Source organism: Notolepis coatsorum (genome assembly GCF_963971535.1).
Source record: "Notolepis coatsorum genome assembly, chromosome: 2".
In the NCBI taxonomy this organism is placed as follows: Eukaryota; Metazoa; Chordata; class Actinopteri; order Aulopiformes; family Paralepididae; genus Notolepis; species Notolepis coatsorum.
In genome coordinates this window covers 184,305,239-184,326,346 of record NC_140166.1, presented here as the reverse complement: position 1 = coordinate 184,326,346, position 21,108 = coordinate 184,305,239, and the positions used below count along the sequence as shown (strand labels likewise).

Genomic DNA, 21,108 nt, shown 5'->3' with positions numbered 1-21,108 from the left:
ATTTTCTTTTATTTTTTTTTTGCGAGGCCCCCCTTCCCGCGAGGCCCTGTGCGACCGCACTGCTCGCACACCCCCTGAGGCGGCCCTGGATGTACTGGCATACATGATGAACTGTCATACATGATGAACTGTCATACTATACATGATGTACTGGCATACACGATGTACTGTCATACACGATGTACTGTCATACATGATGTACTGTCATACATGATGAACTGTCATACTATACATGATGTACTGTCATACATGATGTACTGGCATACACGATGTACTGGCATACTATACATGATGTACTGTCATACATGATGAACTGTCATACATGATTTACTGGCATACACGATGTACTGACATACATGATGTACTGTCATACATGATGAACTGTCATACTATACATGATGTACTGTCATACATGATGTACTGCCATGTACTCAAGAGCTAATCCTCCTATTTGTCTTCCTCTCCTTTTCTTGTCTTCTCCTCCTGCAGCTCCAACATGGTCCACAGGATAGCAGTGATTGGGGCCGGCCCCGCTGGTCTGACCAGCATGAAGGCCTGTCTGGATGAGGGCATGGTGCCCACCTGCTTTGAGAGCAGTGACGACATGGGTGGCCTGTGGAAGTTCAAGGCAAGGCCTCATCACACCAGAGACATGGATTGTAGTATAGATATGTAGTATTGGCAACACTCTAATTAAATTGCCTTTTCTTTTTTTCTTTTGCTAACATTTTCCCTTCAAAACGGTTTTGTCCTCCAGGAAGTGTCAGAACCCAACAGGGCAAGTATCTACCGCTCCCTCACCATCAACATCTCCAAGGAGATGATGTGCTACAGCGACTTCCCTATCCCTTCTGACTACCCCAACTACATGCACCACTCTAAAATCCTGGTGTACTTCCGAATGTACGCAGAGCACTTCAAGGTGCTGCAACACATCCGCTTCCAGGTAAGCAAATGGACACAAAGGAAAATGAGGCTTATTGAATATAAGGCAACAATTCTTAACTTTACCTGGATCTGGACCCTGAATTGCCAATCGCTAGTCTTACCTACTTTAAAATGATTATAATGATGTGAATGGTCTGATTTATCAGGGATGTTGTGACCCCTTAATGTCTAAAACTTTTGTGGATGTGTTCTTTTATTTTTTTGTCAGTTTCTAATTAAATACCACACTGCTTTCTGAATTAGGGGTTGTAATGACGAATATTTGATATCCCAGATGTATTAATTGATACTAAAAAGGAATTACTGTTCAAAAGTATAATGATCAGGAGACGATTCCCAAAGTTCAATACGATAGTTTATTACATGTATGGATCCATACAATATTATAAAAAACAATAGTCAAAGGATTGTTAGTTCTATAGTGATTAGGCCTAGAATAGCTTAAAGGGAGAAAGAGCGAGAGATATGGAAGAGAGGAGTGTTAGTGGAGAAGTGAGAAGCCAAAGCCCAGAAAAGATCATATCCTCCTGACACAAAGGAAAGAGCAGGAAAACAAGGTAATTACATTTAGGGATGCATGAGTCAACAAGATGTTTAACATTCTTTGACATTTAATATAAGAAAGCAGGATGCCAGATGTTTCCCATGTTAGCAATTGTTGGTACGGCAAACTAAGTTGATCATTTACAGCCTAAATCCACTCTCAAACCAAGGCCTGGCCATTACCTTAAATTAGATTAACAGACCTTTAACCTTTATGAGAGAAGCCTGTTCTCTATTACATCACAGACAAAGCATATACAAAATACTAAATGCATGAAACACAATGCAACATTAGATATAATGTAAAAAAAAACATATAATTATGATGAGTTGACTATATATTTCTCACTTTATATTTTTCAACATTGCCCTAAATATGACCAATATGCCATAACAGTGTCCGATTATGCTGTTTGTTTCAGACCACGGTGAAGGCTGTGAGGCAGAGGTCTGACTTCTCTCGCACTGGCCAGTGGGAGGTGGTGACAGAGAATAGGGATGGCCAGGAGGAGAGGCATGTTTTTGATGCAGTCATCTGCTGCGCTGGTCACTACACCTACCCTCACCTGCCACTCAAGGACTTCCCAGGTAGATACAGAAACACACTACTAGAACTAAAGAGACACTTGCATATAGTGATCAAGAACTCATCACACTGTACTCAGGCTGGGCGATATGGAATATATTAGTAATAATAATAATAATAATAATAATAATAATAATGCAGGACTTTTTTTAGAAGTCTTTATTCGGCATGCAACGACATACTTGCTTGCGATGGACGGCACATAGTACAAGTATTGCAGTACCATGTAATCATATATATATATACATATATTACAAATGCAAAATGACTTAATAAACTTCAATAAATGTGTGTTATATTGTACGTGGTCATGTGAAGTGTAATATCAAACCAAATATTCCCTCATAAGTTTCCGATCTCATTTTGTGATAACTTGTTGGCTATATATATCAGTATGATGAGGTCAGGGAAACAAAATTGTGTATTTCAATATCATACTTTTATCACAATATGATCCCGTAGAAAGGCGATAAATGATGATATATTGACATATTGCCCAGCAATAAACACAATAATAACTGTGTTGCAGGAATTGAGACATTTGAGGGGAAATACTCCCACAGCTGGGACTACAAGGGACCAGAGGACATGCACGGGAAGAGAGTGGTTGTCATAGGCATCGGAAACTCAGGAGGGGACATCGCTGTGGAGTCCAGCAGGGTGGCGGAGGAGGTCAGAGATTGTTATCTCTTTCTTTTTACATATTTTAATCCTTCAGAGAAGGAATCATATATGAGTCTGTTCTGTTTTTCAGATGAGCTTTGTTTTCATATGAGATGAACGCGGTCCTTCTGAAGGGTTCATTTGATGTCAGACAAAGAACCGGCGTTGACCGTATTCACACGGCGGCCATTTTGCTCTCATGTCATGCTCAGGTTGGGATTCCTTTCCATCCTGGCTGCCGTGTGAATATGGTCAAAAGTCCGTATTCACAGTTGTATTATGGTCAACCCAGATCATCAAAATAATAATAATTAAATGTTAATGCTGAATTTGTAATTTCCTGGAAAATAATAAGCACGTATCTCTGTGGAATGACAATAGTATTTGCAAATACCCTTTTGATCTTTAATAAGCACTAGATTTAAAGAGGTCCTTGTGCAGGACTGTATTAATCTGTGGAATGTCAGCATCATTAATCCATCCGTCTCTCTGGGTTCTGCAGGTGTTCATAAGCACCCGTCGTGGTGCCTGGGTCATCCGCCAGGTGTCAGACAACGGCCTGCCGGTAGACATGAAGTACAACACTCGCTTCGTCCACATCCTGTTCCAACTGTTGCCGATGAGTGTCCTCAACTGGATTGGCGAGGGGAAACTCAACGCCATGTATGACCACACCATGTATGCGCTCAAGCCCAAACACAGGTAGGATATGTTGCCCCTTGTTGCCGTTGCTCACCTCTCTCTATCCACATTGATATGTAATGCAAGTGTTAAATGAATTGTAGTTCATTGAAGTGATTGTACGCTCATGGCACAGGCTGCATCAGAAATGTACTGTGCATGAATCTTATTTCTCTCACATCATTGTTGAAGTGTGTGTGTGTGTGAGTGTGGGTGGGTGTGTGTGTGGGTGTATGCAGATACTGAGAGCAAAGGTACTTTGCATAATGAGCTTTTTTAACAGCAGCTGGGATGGTCTTCCTGATAACATCATAAGATAAGATGTTAGAATTGTCTTAACACGTGCCAAAATTGGCCATTTTAGTTTTCGTTTTTGAGGACTGCATACTTTTTTTGCAAACCAAAATACTATACTTTATACTTATAGCACATGCATGAGCCTGGTCTCTTTTGAAAGATGACATTCGGAAGTTTATGATACAATAAAGTAAACTTTTAGTGCTAATGAAATAGAGTAACATATGTCTGAATTTGAGTTGTAGAAAAACCTGTTACTCAAGTTTTTCTGTAGTAGTTAGTAGTCCAGAAGTAGTATTTCCAAAAACATTGATATGGCTGAAAAGAGTCTTTTGTAGTACATGTCCAAATTTCATAAAGATCCATTCAGAAATGAGTGATTAGAAGCGGTTTTGGTAAAAGGTGAGAGGGCTCAGAAAACGATTTTCTCATAGACGTCAATGCATTCGACAGAGAATTCTCTTCCGGTTTTGGCTCGTGACTTTTCACCTAGATCGCTGATTCGCTCATTCCCACGTGGGGTACCATTGGAAATCCCTACTCATTGGTTACAATTTTCGAGATCGCCAAATGATTGACGGAGGTAGAGGCTCGAGAGTCAGGAGTGGTATTTGACATTTTTTTAAGTCTGCCATGTACTTCGGTGCACGCCTCACATATCGGCATATAACTTGAGAACCGCTGAACGGATTTTGTCACCCGAAACGGCTATCGACGGGCAACAAATAGGGCTTTAATTCGATATATATTGTATGAAAAAATATGCACACCGAGCCTAGTGCCGGTGGGCAAATCGTCCTCAAGAGGGCCCACATGTGGGCGGCCTGTTGCATTAAAACCCATTTCTATGCTTCAGCATATTACTTATTTACCTGCTTACAATTGGATATAGTAAAGTAATGTACACAGTAGACAGTAATGCCTCTTAAATGTACAATATTTTAGGGCGAAACGGACAATTATTCCAATTTACAAATAATCATAATAATAATCATATCATCATAATAATAATCATATCATCTACAATCACGATTAACATTATTAGTGTATCAAGACTTTTGTGCCCTTAATCTCACCATCAGAATGTCTTTTCCCCTTTTTAAACATGCTTGTGAGTAATCCAACAGGCATTGTAGTTTTTTTTTGAAAGTATCTGATCTGGATTTTCCTCAGTGATTAGTTACCACAGTTTTGTAATTTCTGTAATCCATTACCATCCATTACCAAACTACTATGGCTGAGGAGCCGGGAAAAACAAGCATCTCATGTTTTTCTGAATGTATTTACATTTGAGCTCCTGGGAGTGTGCTAGATAAAAATAGATAAAAAGTATAAAATAGAAAGTCAAAAGTACGTAAACAAAAAGTGTTCAGTCAATATACATAATATACAATACAGAGTAAAAAAGAGTAACAGTGAGTTACAGTACAATGCAGAAATGGGATGAGGTACAACTTAGGGTAAGGTGCAATGAGGTATGAATTGTAGTGCAAATCTCTTTACCAATAAATATAAAGTGTGTTAAAGTGTCTAAAGTGAGTAAAGTGGGTGTTACGGTGAGTGTTGGATGTGTGTGCTGTGAGTGTAGTTGATGGTTTGTTACAGTGTCATTGTCGTTGAGCATCCTGATGGCCTGGGGATAGAAGCTCCTTCTGAGTCTCTCTGTACTGGCCATGAAGCTCTGCCCTCCTCTCTGCCCCCTCCCTCCCCCAAACAGGCTGTTCAGTCAGATCCCTGTGATCAACGATGACCTGCCTCTGAAGATCCTGTCGGGAGCCGTCACCATCAAGCCAAACGTGAAGGAGATCTGTGGCTCCACTGTTGTGTTTGATGACGGCACTGTTGTGGAAAAGGTATGAAGACTGACGGGGCAAACGCACAGCGAGCAGCTTGATTGATGAATCACTCCGTTCTGATATGCCGTGGGTGTTTGCAAGAACCTTGTGGAGTGGATCTCGCGGAGCAACAACATTTTGACCAAGGACGATTATTTCTGTCATCTTTCAAATACGTTTTAGAACACTGGGAAACTTTGTTATAAGATATTCCTTTATGAATCCCATTGGGGAAATTCAGGGGTCACAGCAGCACAGGGGAGGGGGAGGGGAGGTACAGGCAGGGTAATAGAGATAACACTACAAATAATGTGAGAATAAAAGAACAAGTTAAAGAACAAGATAAATTATGAATGAAAAAATAAAGGTGAGGGTCTGGTCAGCTGGACAGCTGAGACATATGTATACTCTATTGATAATAATAACACACTTAAAACATACAGGCCCCCCCCCCCCTGGTATCATATACAGATTATATCCTATGTCAAATATATAGCTAATTAAGTATACTCTGTATGATGTACAATATAAGTAAACAGATTAAGCAGATTAGCAATAATATCCATATACAAATAACTGCATACAAATAACTGTTACCAACTTCTTTTCCATTTGGGTGAGAATGATGAGACGCATAACTAGCCATTTTGGTCACGGCAGGTGGAACATTTATTTATGAAACTATTGTCACGTTGGTAGGGGAACAGCGTAAAGCAATCTGATTGGTTGTTGCTGGACAATGATGGTCCAGAGTTCAGCAGTGCACAACTTCTTGTGGGCAACAAACAGTCCCAGAGTTTCCCAGGTTGCTCTCAAAAGGGGAAAGGAGGGCAGCTCTTAAGATAGGTCAATTGAATTGAATTGCATTCAGATGACTCAACCATATATGTCAGCCGTGTGAGAAGTTCTGATCTCTGTTTCTTTGGTAGGTTGACACGATTGTGTTCGCCACTGGATACAACTATGATTTCCCCTTCCTCCCGTCCAGTGCTCTGTACAAGTCCGGTCACCGTGTGGGTCTGTACAAGCACGTCTTCCCCCCCAACATGGAGCACCCTACCCTGGCCGTGGTGGGCTTCATCCACGCCCTCGGTGCCATCATGCCCCAGGCGGAGATGCAGGCCCGCTGGGTCGCACGTGTTTTCAAAGGTGAGGCCGGTAGTCTTTGGAAAACTGTGGTCTGAGCTACCAGCGGTAAACTCAAATCTCACTAGTAACTAAAAGGTTGGAGTGTTGTCAAGGGCATTTGAGCTCAGTTCCATGACAGCTTTATACATGTTGCATCGCCTCAGTACCCCAAGTGTAGGCGTTTGGCCATGTATTTAGTCAGATGGCATAAAACTCAGGCTGCTGTCTTTTGCTCCTCAGGGCTCAAGAAGCTGCCCTCTAACCAGGCCATGATAAAGGCTGTCGAGTACGATACCAAGGACATGGACAAAAAGTAAGGGATTATTTAATTTGTCTCTTTAATATTGCAACCATGTCTGAGTCAGTAGATAATGGAATCTAAACGTAGACTTATTTATTGTGTTTTCCTCACCCCACACAGCTACATCGTGTCCAAGCTGACCCCACTGCAGGTTGACTTCGTCACCTACATGGATGAAGTGGCCGGGGAGATCGGCGTGCGGCCCAGCCTTCCCTGGCTCTTCTTCACCGACTACCCGCTGTTCAAGAGGATCCTGTGGGGACCAGTCACCTCCTACCAGTACCGTGTGATGGGACCAGGGAAATGGGACGGAGCCCGCAGAGCCATCTTTACCCAGTTCGACCGCATGTTCCAGCCCCTGAAGACCAGACAGGTCAGCAATGGGCATTGGTTCCCTCAGATACTGTTGACTTGGCTTGGTAGTGGATTGATTGATTGATTGATTGATTGAAAACTTTATTAACAGATTGCAGAATGGGTACAATACAGTACAGCTCAATACACACAATTGTTAAGGGGATGCAGACCAGAGAAAGACTTTCGTCTTGTTTACATCAGGGTCCCCCATTTTCAATTCATCATTATATGACATACATGACATACAGATAGACAGTACTGCTACATCTATACATTTATGACATACCAGATTTGCAAATACAGTACTGTTTGTGATACAAAAAGAGTCCAGAAAAGAGAGTATATACATTTGACGTAAAAACTGTACATTGGGGGAGGTTGGGTAGGTGGGGTTGGGTTGGGTGGGTGTGGGGGGGGGGGGTGTACATTGGAGGTGGTTGGGTGGGGGGGGGGTTGGGTAGGAGGGGTGGGTGGGGAACACTGTACAACTGTACAAGCAAAACTGTACATTGGAATATTGACAAAACCATACTTGGTCATTTACTGTACATTGGAGGGGGTTGGGTTAGGACATTTACAGGGGCCAGTTTCGAATTGCAGTCTCCCGTAGGTGTTCTTTGAGAGTGGTTTTGAAAGTGGGTAGTGATTCACATTCCTTTACAGCTTTGGGTAGGGCGTTCCACATTGATGTGGCATAATTGTCCCTTGGACTTGTACGGTTCTCAGAACTATATGGAGATTAAGGACCCATTCACTATGACTGACTGTAAACATGTTTGCAAGGTTATACCGTGATGAAGTATTTGCTGTGTTGTAATTTGTCTTTTATTTACTCTTATCTCTGCCAGGTGGAGGGCGAGGAGGAGGCATCCTTGGCCAGCCGTCTGTTCAAGTTCAGTCTGGTTGTCATGGCGGGGGGAGCTGCTGTCTATTACGTCCATGTACGCAACCCTTCCACCATCCCCACCCTCCTCGCCAACCTCCGTCCACAGACAGCCTGAACATGTACAGCAAGAAACAAATTGGGCACAAGGGCCCAAACTGACTTCGCTCCTATAGAGGATAGATCTACTGTATGTGTAAATATCAGAGATGGGGGCTGAGAGTCAAAGTAAGACCTGATCTGTGTTTTTTCAGATACATTGTGTACGATTTTAAATCATTTGGAATAAGCCCTCGATCTAGCAATGAGGACCTTGTAGATTAATTCATAATTACGTGCTTATTCCAACGTAATGGACCTATCTCAAGCCCGCCCTCTTTTCTTGATCCTCCAATCACAACTGTTGGTTTCCTTGGACAAACTAAGCAACAAACTAACAACAGTTGTGATTGGAGGATCAAGAAAAGAGGGTGGGGTTTGTGATGGGTCAATTGTATGTTTGTATTATATGGTTGTTCGAAAATCTTACACAATGTATCTTTAATTCTTGAGTAAGAATAATCTCCTAGGGAGTTCCAACAACTGTCCCATTAAGCTTTGAATAGATGATGAAATATCAATATATATTATATTGGCACATGAGCCTGTTTTATGCTGATTAGGTACATCGATCGTCATCACTTTTTAATTCCTAGAGTGGTCAGCCTGCTGACACAACGTTTACAGGATTAATCAGCTTCACTTGTTTCTTTTTGTAATGTCACTTAACCCAGTTACTCACTCATTCCCACAGTGAGCCACTCTGCCCCTAGTGGCGGCTCACATGCATGGCACTTTGATTCATGTTTAGAGAATCTGCCCTGATGCGTTGCATCTATGACACTGTGTGTCCTTATTTATAGTTCTGGCTAGAAAACCAAACAAAATTGAAAAAGTATGGAACCTCTGATATTTAATTTATAGCTATAGATAGTATTTTTCCAATTATTTCTGTGTGAATGCAAAAGTGTAATAAATAAATAGTTTTTCCCTACTATTATACGTGTCTGCTCTTGAACCTACTGTATTGAGATTGTAACAATTCAAGAAAAATTAAATGGTAGGCCTGTAGGTGAGAATTCCCAACACAATATAGAAAGAAATACTGTAGATAAAAAGGTTTATGGATTTATAGTAAACACAAGATACTTGTGCCCTAGTGATAAGCGTTTGATGAAGAAACTCAATCCCATTGTTGCCAAACGAAAGTCTAAAATGCCTATAGATATACTATGGAACTACACACTAAGCATGTATTACGTGGCCCATAGATGGAGCTCTCTCTATGCTCTTAACATCCCATACCAGAGTTTGATCGAACCAGCATGTACTTAGCCTGGATCCAGCACACTAAATTGCTGTCAGATACACCCACTACTACTGTAACTACCCTGATTCAGAGTCGCTTAAATTTTATCATAGAATTATTATAGGAATTTGAAAAAAAGGGTCAAAATACAGAGATTCAGGCGCTGGATCTAGGCTACAGAGAACTAAAAACGAATACCATCTTCTTGGCCACTACCCACAACTACTCTGGCCCTGTGAACCAATGTGGCGAGCCAGGGGAACTATCCATGACCACCTGTCTTCTGGAAGGGTTATACAATACAGTCAGTCACTTCCCTCATTCAGCGTAGTTTGGTTTGATTGATTGATTGATTGATTGAAAACTTTATTAACAGATTGCAGAATGGGTACAATACAGTACAGCTCAATACACACAATTGTTAAGGGGATGCAGACCAGAGAAAGACTTTCGTCTTGTTTACATCAGGGTCCCCCATTTTCAATTCATCAGGACATATATGACATACATGACATACAGATAGTCAGTACTGCTACATCTATACATTTATGACATACCAGATTTGCAAATACAGTACTGTTTGTGATACAGAAGGAGTCAAGAAAAGGGAGTATATACATTTGACGTAGAAACTGTACATTGGAGGAGGTTGGGTGGGGGGGGTTGGGTACATTGGGATATTGACAACCATACTGGGTAATTTACATTGGAGGTGGTTGGGGGGGGGGGGGGGGGGACACTGTATAAACAAGCAAAACTGTACATTGAGGGGGGGGGGGGGAGACACTGTACAAATAAACAAAATTGTACATTGGACTATTGACAAAACCATACTAGGTAAATGACTGTACATTGGAGGGGGTTGGGTTAGGATATTTACAGGGGCCAGTTTTGAATTGCAGTCTCCCGTAGGTGTCCCTTGAGAGAGGTTTTGAAAGTGGGTAGTGATCCACATTCCTTTACAGCTTTGGGTAGGGCGTTCCACATTGATGTGGCATAATTGCGAAACGTGTTTAGTCCCTTATTTGAGCCGAATCTGGGTTTAACATGATTTGTGGAGCTCCCTCTGGTGTTGTGATCGTGGTATTCACTGACCTTTGGGAAGTATTTTGACATGTACATGGGTACCTTGGTCGTGTAGTGTATCTTGTAGACCAGGCCCATTGCAAGTTGCTGTACTCTGTCGTCTAGTCTAAGCCATCCTAGGTTGTCAAAGTGGGCAGGGGTGAGGTGGGTTCTAGGAGTAAGGTCAAGCAGTAGTCTGACCAGTTTGTTTTGAGATGTTTGTAATTTTGTTTTTAGCGCCTTTGAGGTGCTTTGGTACCATGAGGTGCAAGCATAGTCGTAGTACCCCTGAATGAGTGCTCCTGCCAGAGTCTTCAGGGTATTCTTGTTTACCAGAGAGGAGATCCGGTACAAGAATCGAGTTTGTTGGTTGACTTTTTTTATTACATTGGATGCCATTTTGTCACAGGAGAGATTAGCCTCTAGGATGGAACCCAGGTAGGTAATTTCATCTTTCCTTGTGACAATATTGTCACCCACTGTAACTGAGAAGCCGTCGGTCTTGCTGAGTTTGTTATTTGAACCGAAGAGAATGGACTCTGTTTTGCCCATGTGTAATGATAGTTTGTTATCAGCGAGCCATATGCAGATTCTGCCTAGTTCCGAGCTGAGGGTTTTTTCAACCTGTAACTTGTTCTTGTCAGAGACCAGCAGGGCTGAGTCATCCGCAAACAGGAACAAGTTGCAGTCACAAGCTGACGACATGTCATTTGCATAAATTAGGAACAGTAGCGGTCCTAGTATGCTTCCTTGTGGAACACCACAGCTCACTGTGAGGGGGGGAGATAGGGTACCGTTTACCTCCACCATCTGTTCCCTCCCCTCAAGGTAGGATTGCATCCAGCTCACTGATAGACTATCAAAACTAATTGCTTTTAGCTTGTCAATCAGAATGGAGTGATTGACCATGTCAAAGGCCTTTTGTAGGTCCAGCATGACCATGCCGCAGTATTTGCCTGCGTCCACCTCTTGTTTGATGTGGTCATTCAAATAGAGAAGGCATGTGTCAGTGGAGTGGGATGTTCTGAAGCCAGATTGGAATTCGTAGATTAGATTTTTTTCCGCTAGGTACTTTTCGACCTGTTCATAGACTATTTTTTCCATGACTTTCGAGATGGAGGTGAGAATAGAAACAGGGCGGTAGTTGCCTGGGTCTAATTTGCTGCCCTTTTTGTGCAGAGGGGTCACCCTCGCAATTTTGAAGTCCTTGGGGACGTGTCCCTGTTTTATGGAGAGGTTTATTATGTGTGTGATGATTGGGGTGATGGCGGCTGCTGAGTCTCTGAGGAATTTGGAGGGGATGTTGTCATGGCCAGTGGCCTTGTTAGGTTGGAGGGCGCTCAGTTTATTGAGTACCTCATCTGTTGTTACCATTTCCAGCTTGAAGTCGTCCTTGCGGACCCCTAGGTTTTTGTAGTAAGCTACTATGTGTTCTACCCCATAACGCCCTGAGTGGGAGGGTAGTTTGTTTACCAGTGTTGTGGCTATGTTTGTGAAGAAAATGTTTAAGTAGTTGGCTACATCCAGCTTGTCTGTGATGAGCGTGTTGTCCGTTTTTATGTTTATGTTTGAGAATCTGGTCGAGTTTTTTACTGCATCCTAGTTGATTATTGAGTAATTTCCAAAGTTCACGTAGTTTGTTTTTGTTTTCCTCAGTTTTGTCATTGATGAAATTCTTTTTTGCAGTTTTGATCATGGAGTTTACGTCGTTTCTTAGTCTGTTTCTTTCTAGTTTGAGTTCAGTCACGTGGGCTTGGAGTTCACTGCTCGTGCTTTTAGTAAGCTTTGACTGACTTTTACGAAACTCAGAGCATTTTTTGTCTCTGGTTTTCATAGCGGCCAGTATTTCGGAGTGCATCCACGGCTCAGCGCGATTTTTTACCCTGGTGGTTCTTAGGGGGGCCATGTCGTTTAGTATTGTTGAGAATTTGGTTTTGAAGCCAAGCCATGTTTCTTCAACCAGTGTACCATTGAGTTCATCTGACCAGTCCAGACTCTCCAGTTCAAGGTTGAAGGCCTCGTTAGAGTAGGTTTTGAGGTCTCTAGATGTGACTGTTTTGTGGCAGCCAGCCTTTTGTTTTAGTTTTTTGCGGGTACAGAATATCATATATGATCACTTAACCTGCATGCTATAACCCCTTTATTGGAGATCTTGGACTTGTCGGAGGTCAGAATGAGGTCAATGGTAGTCTGAGTTGATTCACATACACGTGTGGGTTGGGTGATTAGCTGGCTGAGGCCGTGCAGATCACAAAACCTACTGAATGACTTGAAGACGGGTGCATCTTTTCGTTGCATATCCGTGTTCCAGTCTCCAATAAGAATTTTGTCTACATCCTCAACTCCAGCTAAACACCCATCCAGTGTATCATAAAAGCCACTATGATCTGGCGGCCTGTAGATTGAGCCAACCAGTAGGGATTTCGCCCTTTCGAATAGGATTTCCACCCATACAGTTTCAATTGATTTATGATTCAGGTCATTTCTGTTGATGAATTTGGTGTCTTTGTGTATGTACATACAGACACCACCTCCATGTTTGTTCCTATCATTCCTGATTATTGAGTAGTTCTCAATCTCCATCTCTGGATCTTTTACAGAATCGTCAAGCTTAGTTTCTGAGAAGCACAGTATGTTTGCCTTACCATTTATGAATAATTGTTTGATTTCATCCAATTTGTTTTTTAAGCTGTTAATGTTAATGTGGAAAATGTTCAGTCCATTGGCGTTGGTTATTTCATTGATGTTGGCAGGTTCGAAGTATTGTTCGTTTTTGTGATCTGTTCCTCTGAGTGGGGCAGGGGGGCTTTGTTGTTGTGGGTGTGAAGGGGGGAGGGGGGGGTCGGGTCCCGCGCCGTTCTGGTACAACAAAGGACTCGTTCCAGAGTTCCTGGATGTTTTTGCTGTTGCGAATTGTTTGCGGTATATCTATGACTGAGCAGCTTGTACAAGTTGGTTTGATGGTCTGTCGGTCAGTCCAGTTTGCCACAAGATGGTACAGTACATGCTAATGCCCGCTATTAACTGGGCGATTTTCGGCCGTCCCAGACGAAAGATGACCAATCGTGGCATAATCTGTGGTCGTGGGCGAAATCGTGGCTCCAAGACGCTGGTCGTACGTCGCACAGTGAGAGAGGTTCAAAGATGACCGACGTGCAAGTCTTGCGATCAAAGATGCCTGCGACAAATATCTGACAGTGCTTGATATTCTACGACCAGCGTCAGCTACCAACCAATAGAAATGCAGCATGATGACGTGTGATCAGTGCGACCGCACATGTGCGTTTATGTGAGACTGTACAAATCCAATATGCCGCCCCGCAAACGGACGCCAATTGTTTGGAGTCGTATCAAAGAGGAGAGGCTCGTTGAGTTGTGGCAACAGAAGCCATGTCTGTATGATGTGTCCTCCAGCTGTTACCATGACCGCGTACAGAAGGACAAAGAATGGAATGAAATAGCGGAGGAATTGCAGCTCCCGGGTGAGTTTAACGTTAGTGGCTAGCTAGCTAGCTAGCGGCTGGCTAGCTAGCGGCTGGCTAGCTAGCTAGCTAGCACACACACACACTATGCAAGTACAGTCTTGTTTCTGTCAGCCCACTTTCAGTGTACATTAACTAACGTAATGTTGTTATTACGCTTCACAGCCGAAGAGGTGGTAACTCATGCAGCGTCCCTGCGCACCCAATACGGGAAGCTATTGCATCCCAAACCGAGTGGAAGTGGGACAAAAGACCCAACCCAGCGACAGACATGGATACTGAAGTACCTGGACTTCCTCAAGCATCATGTATTGCCTCGTCAGTCCTACAGCACCCTGGAGGTATGTGTATATTTGGAAATTGACAATAATAACGTACTTACTGTACATACCACTAAAGTTGTCAGACCGTTTATTTCTTAATAATGAATACTATAGTCTGTGGTGGCCTTGACTTCTTAAATTTCTCTTTTAATTACACGTTTAAAATCAACTGGATGAACGTTTCTCTGTAACCCATTCTATTTGGAATTTTATACCAAACTATATATTTTCCATATATCTACAAACTATATACTGTAGCCCCCTAGCCTTTGTAAAATACCCTGTAACCCACTGCCTCTCGTGGTTTATTGCTTAATTATCACCTTGTACTGTGTCCTACAGTTCACAAATGGTGTCACCTGCATAATCATTGTTGTGTGTATACAGTACTTGGTCAATAAAGATTATTCTGATCCTATGTCCTTCATCCAGCTAGATGATTCAATGCCAGTGACGGACAGCTGTGCTGACACTGCTGAACAAGATCCAGAGAGTGATGACCTTGGGGAATCAGCGGCGTCAGAATCCTCAGCACAGGACCCACCAACCCAAGTGTCCAACGTGTACCGTAGCCGTACATCCACACCCTCACCCGCACCCACACCGGGTGGTCAGGCAAAAGTGGTCCGGCAAAGGAGCAAGCCATGGGAGAGAGGGCTGAACCTTGAGAGAGAGAAAATTGACCTCCTCAAGCAAGTAGTTTCAGCTGACCACAAAGATGATGATGAAGATGATTTTTGGTAAACAGGTGGGCAGTGAGATGCATCACGTAACAGATCCTGTTGAAAAAATGCGAGCAAGACGGTCCATCATGAGGATGATTTATGAAGCTCAGGACAGAAGCATGTCAATACGTCAACAGATGCAGGGTCCTGCATCACAGCCGATGTATCACACCTTCCCACACAACACACCACACCAGCGGCAAACCTTTCAACCCTACCACCAGCCTCCTGCCACTCCCAGTTCTCAACCGTCTAGTACAGGGGTCGGCAACCCTAGGCACGCGTGCCTGCATAGGCACGCGGGGGCATTTGCATAGGCACAGGGGGCAGCAGTAAAAAAAAAAAAAAAAAAAAAAAAAAAAAAAAAAATGTTTGCTCTGAAATATTATAGTGAAATATTTTGCACTGTTGTCGCATTTATCTTGTTGAAATCCTCCCACAGGTTCTTTTTACTACCACATATTTAATTGAGACCCTTTATTTGTTTATTATTTCAATTTAGCTGGAAATACATTGCTACATCATTCAGTAACATTTGCAGAGCCTTATAAGAAAAACATTATTACGGTCACCATTGTGACCAGTGGGATTAATCAACAATTTTTATTATTTATTTTTCTATTTCATTGAACATTGCACATGTTAAAAGTCATTTTTTTACTCAAAATGTGAGTATTACCAAGTCAACTTGTGTTCTTAAAACAATGACAATAAACATAGTTTTATTAGGTTGAAATAATGTGGTTGTGTACTTATTTTTCTGTTAACTTATTATGGATTGAAAACTGAAAACCTTAATGCACAGTAACTGAACTCAATATTTTTAAGTTCTGGTAACTTATTATTATTTATTTTTTTACAGTGTAGTCTTGCGATCAATCAAAACTTATTTACACGATATACCTCGCATTCACCCTCCATTCACATCCTGGTGTTCTCCATTAGGCCTGTAGGTGGAGCTATGACAGCACACGTACAGTACACACACCGATGGTGTGTGATGTGTCCAAAAATGAATGGGCAAATGTGAGTGAAATGGTCGCACTGTATGCAGCTGTTTGTCTGCATTGCACCCCCCCCCCCCCAACTCAGATTTAGGGTTGATATGTTATTTTCTTTTAGGACATGTATAATGATTTTAGGCCCAACAGTTAGGCTATGGTGTATAGGCCTAGTGTTCAAACACCATCTTTATAACCAAAAAAGTACAAAAGGACATTACAACATGTCTTCCTGCCAATGCACAGAACCTGATGGTGAGACAAAGTATTGTTTCAGTGTGTCGCGCTGCTCCTTTGCAGTTCTGTTGGCATTCCGATCCCTGCTAGCAGGCACTGATGCCAGGGCGGCATCACTGCGCCAGCTCCCAGGGATGATGTGGTGGTCCTCATCCTCCGTGTCGACCAGAGCAGGGGGGATGTAGGTGTCTGTGGCCTGGGCTCGTAGGTAGTTGTGCAGGGAGAGAGCAGCCAGGGTTATCTGGGACACTGTATCTGGTTCTAGGGGAATGATGGTGAGAAAGACTCGCCATTTGTTGGCAAGTATGCCAAACGCATTCTCTACAACACGCCTCGCTCTTGACAGTCTGTAGTTGTAGACACACTGGTCATGGTCAAGCTGTCTGAAGGGGTATGGCTTCATCAGGTGTGTGTGGAGCGGAAAAGCCTTGTCTGCAATGAACATGAAAGGGGTGACTACATCTGTACCTGGCAGACTTTGGGCTGGCGAGACATTTAACTGGTTGCTGTCCAATGCCTTTTTCAGGTCACAGTGGGCATAAACACCTCCATCAGACACTCTGCCCTGGGTTCCAATATTCGCATAGAGGAAACGATAATTGGCGTCTACAACAGCCATCAGGACCACAGAGAAACGAGACTTGTAGTTCCTGAAGGTGCTCCCACTGTTGCCTGGTGGGCGGATGGTGATGTGTTTTCCATCTATGGCTCCGAGACAGTGAGGGAATTGCCAATTCTCCTGGAAGCCACTGGCCACTGCTCTCCACTCAGCCTCTGTAGTCGGTGTCTACACAAACAGACAGACAGACTGCATCAGAACAGTGACATGAATCTATCAATATTTATCTGATCTAGGTATGATTGTCCCATAATTTATGTTACATTCTAGCTGCTTCTAAATGGATCTTACCGTCAGGTGATCCTTCTTCAGGACCTGGTGCAACACCTTGCATGTCTCCTTGACAATCACACCAACAGTGCTCTGTCCAATACGGTACTGGAAGCTCAGGGAAGTGAACGACTCTCCTGTCAGCATGGAGAATGATTGTAGAATATCATTTATGTATGCGCGTCGACAAATAAATGTGCCAAACTGCAGCATATCAGAACTATTAGACTGACACAATACAACTGACACAAGCAATACAATCATCAAATTTGCTGACGACACAGTGGTGGTGGGCCTGATCTCTGCCAACGATGAGAGGGCCTACCTGGAAGAGGTCAAGGTCCTGGCGGGATGGTGCCAGGAAAACAGCCTCTCCCTGAACGTCAGCAAAACAAAGGAGATGATTGTGGACTTCAGGAGGTCGGGGGTCAAGGACTACAGCCCCCTCAGCATCGACGGGGCACCGGTTGAGAGAGTCAACAGCTTTAAGTACCTCGGAGCCTACATATCCGAGGACTTGACATGGACCACACACATTGACAGTGTTGTGAAGAAGGCACGACAACGCCTCTACTTCCTCAGGCGCCTAAGGAAGTTCCAAGTCAGTCAGAAGATCCTTAAGAACTTCTACTCATGTACAATAGAGAGCATCCTGACTGGCAACATCACCTCCTGGTTTGGGAATAGCACTGCACAAGACCGAAGCAGACTACAAAGAGTGACACGTTCAGCCGAACGCACAATTGGAGGGGGGCTCCCCACCCTCCAGAACATTTACAACAAGCGTTGCAGGGGCAAGGCTAAGAGAATCATTAAAGACTCCAGTCACCCGAACAACTGCCTCTTTGAACTGCTGCGGTCAGGCAAGCGATACCGGAGTCTCAAGGCGAGCACAGAAAGACTCAGAAGAAGCTTCTATCCCCAGGCCATCAGGCTGCTAAACGAACAATGAACACTACACAACAACAACCATCAAACGCACATGGCACACACATCCACACGCACACACTCACTTTAAACAAACACACTGTAGCACCCACTCCACACACTTTATAGCACACACTCACTTTAAACAAACACACTGTAGCACCCACTCCCCACACTTTATATTTATTGATGAAGGATTGCACTACAACTCGTACACCTTACTGTAAATTGTACCTAAATTGTACCTCATCCCATTTCTGCTTTGCACTATATAGTACTGTACATTAGTACACTGCATAGTATTGTATATTATATGGTAACTCAGTTACGTCTATTCTGCATCGAACATTGTACATATGTCTATACTGAACACTGTGACCTCATTTTCTACTTCTAAATTACATGCTATACTATGTTATTTGATACTATCTTGTCTAGCACAGTCTCTGGAGCGTAACAGTAAGAAGCATTTTGTATGAAAGTATTCTGTACTTCTGTATGACAACTATTAAAGAAACTTGAAACTTGAAACTTGACACATTCTATAGTTACATTCTGGTCACCGCGGATACACTGTAGCCTGAGTTCACTTGGGTTTACCCTCCACTACAACCCCTGATTATTACCTGTTGCTAAGTATCGCAGTGTGGTGGACAGTCTCTCTCTGGCAGTGATCGCTCTCCTCATCTGGGTGTCTGCTTTGGAGATATAAGGAGCCACCAGCTGTAGCAGATGATCGAACTGTTCGATTGATTGATTGATTGACAACTTTATTAACAGATTGCAGAATGGGTACAGTACAGCACAGCTCAATACATACAATTGTTAAGGGGATGCAGACCAGAGAAAGACTTTCGTCTTGTTTACATCAGGGTCCCCCATTTTCAATTCATCGTAACATATATGACATACATGACATACAGATAGACAGTACTGCTACATCTATACATTTATGACATACCAGATTTGCAAATACAGTACCGTTTGTGATACAAAGAGTCCAGAAAAAAGAGTATATACATTTGATGTAGAAACTGTACATTGGATTGGGTAGGTGGGGGGGACTGTACATTGGAGGTGGTTGGGTGGGGGGGGGGGTTGGGTAGGAGTGGGGGGAGGTTGGGTAGGAGGGGTGGGTGGGGGACACTGTACAACTGTACAAACAAAACTGTACATTGGAATATTGACAAGACCATACTTGGTAATTTACTGTACATTGGAGGGGGTTGTGTTAGGACATTTACAGGGGCCAGTTTCGAATTGCAGTCTCCCGTAGGTGTTTTTTGAGAGTGTTTTTGAAAGTGGGTAGTGATTTACATTCCTTTACAGCTTTGGGTAGGGCGTTCCACATTGATGTGGCATAATTGCGAAACGTGTTTAGTCCCTTGTTTGTGCCGAATCTGGGTTTAACATGATTTGTGGAGCTCCCTCTGGTGTTGTGATCGTGGTATTCACTGACCTTTGGGAAGTATTTTGACATGTACATGGGTACCTTGGTCGTGTAGTGTATCTTGTAGACCAGGCCCATTGCAAGTTGCACAACTAAACTTGAACTTAATTTTTGTGCAATTCCACTTTGAGCTTCAGAAAGAAAATGAAAAGATTAGCCTAGATATGCTAATCAAGGGTTCTTCAAAACAAACAAAGCAAGACGACAGGTACAATTTAAAATGATAGGTAATTTTATTGTTTTTATAAGTTCGCTCGACGATAAGTGATCCCAGACAAGACAAATTTAACAATAAGTTATTGTGAAAGGTGTATTTAATTTGTTCCTGGATAAAATATTTGTATTCATTTCATTTAATGCGGAGTAGACTTCTGAATCCACTTCGATCATCTGTCTAGAAGTACAACAGGCAGACTTTAATGAGTGCATTGAGAACAACACAAGCTAGCAGTGAGGTAAACAAGCTCAACATTCATTAGGAGGGTACGACACATGTAGCGTTAGCATGCTGACGTTAGTATCTAGAAGTACAACAGGCAGACATTAATGAGTGCATTGGGAACAACACAAGCTAGCAGTGATAACAAGCTCAACATTCATTAGGAGGCTACGACACATGTAGCGTTAGCATGCTGACGTTAATAACGTTACTTACCTCAAGTTCCATTTGCAGGACTGGCATTCCCAGTTGGCCTCTTTTCCCTAGCCACGACTTTGTTCTCTTTCTCTTTTTTTTTTTTTTTTAAATATAGCCGGCCTCTCTAGGCACATAAAAGCCACTATGGCAAGTGTTCGCTTCCTGGACATTGGCATGTTCACAGTCTGCTTCTTCTTCGTATCACGACCGTCTTGTTTACAACTCGTCAGGTTGACGCACACTGATGACACACAGGATAACGCTTTATGATGATGCTACGCTTTATTATGACGCTACGTAGTCTGCGTCGTAGCCTACGATTCTCATCGCACAGTGTACATGCATCAGATTGATGGTCGTACCCAAGATTATTCAATTTGTGTCGCACAGTGTGGCTTGCAAGGAACTTATAAGATGCAAAATATCTCCCAGTTAAGAGCGGGCATTAGGAGGCAGGCAATTTGTCACAATGATAGATATTGATGTGACAATGCATCACAACAAATATCATACCAATTAGCCTGATGGTGGCGCTAATCAAAGGTCAAAATGTCCAACTTTGAATAGCCATAACTCGTACGCCATCATAAGTCCTATTGACACAAGATTTTGTACACATATACGACAATCCTTGGTCTACAACGTTGCCCATAGGACCACCCATGTCCGGTGATCAGATTCTCCAACATTTAATTTATTTTGAAAATAACTCTTTCCCCTAGTACTCCTAGGACCTCCCCCTAATTATCATAAATTCTGAGGTGTCGCATCTCGGGAGGAATGTCTTTCACTGTGGAATTCT

At 42.8% G+C, this 21,108-nt stretch overlaps 1 protein-coding gene across 1 annotated transcript; it reads left to right on the top strand.

The window, feature by feature from the left end:
* Positions 1-493: 493 nt before the first annotated feature.
* Positions 494-8,340, top strand: LOC311223259 (flavin-containing monooxygenase 5-like; the record flags this gene model as incomplete). Its single annotated transcript, XM_084308043.1, has 10 exons — positions 494-628; positions 758-946; positions 1,914-2,079; positions 2,607-2,749; positions 3,243-3,442; positions 5,436-5,571; positions 6,483-6,702; positions 6,922-6,994; positions 7,103-7,355; positions 8,188-8,340. The coding sequence occupies exons 1-10, from the start codon at positions 497-499 to the stop codon at positions 8,338-8,340; spliced, it is 1,665 nt and encodes a 554-aa protein (XP_084164169.1). The 5' UTR covers positions 494-496.
* Between the last annotated feature and the right edge of the window lie 12,768 nt (positions 8,341-21,108).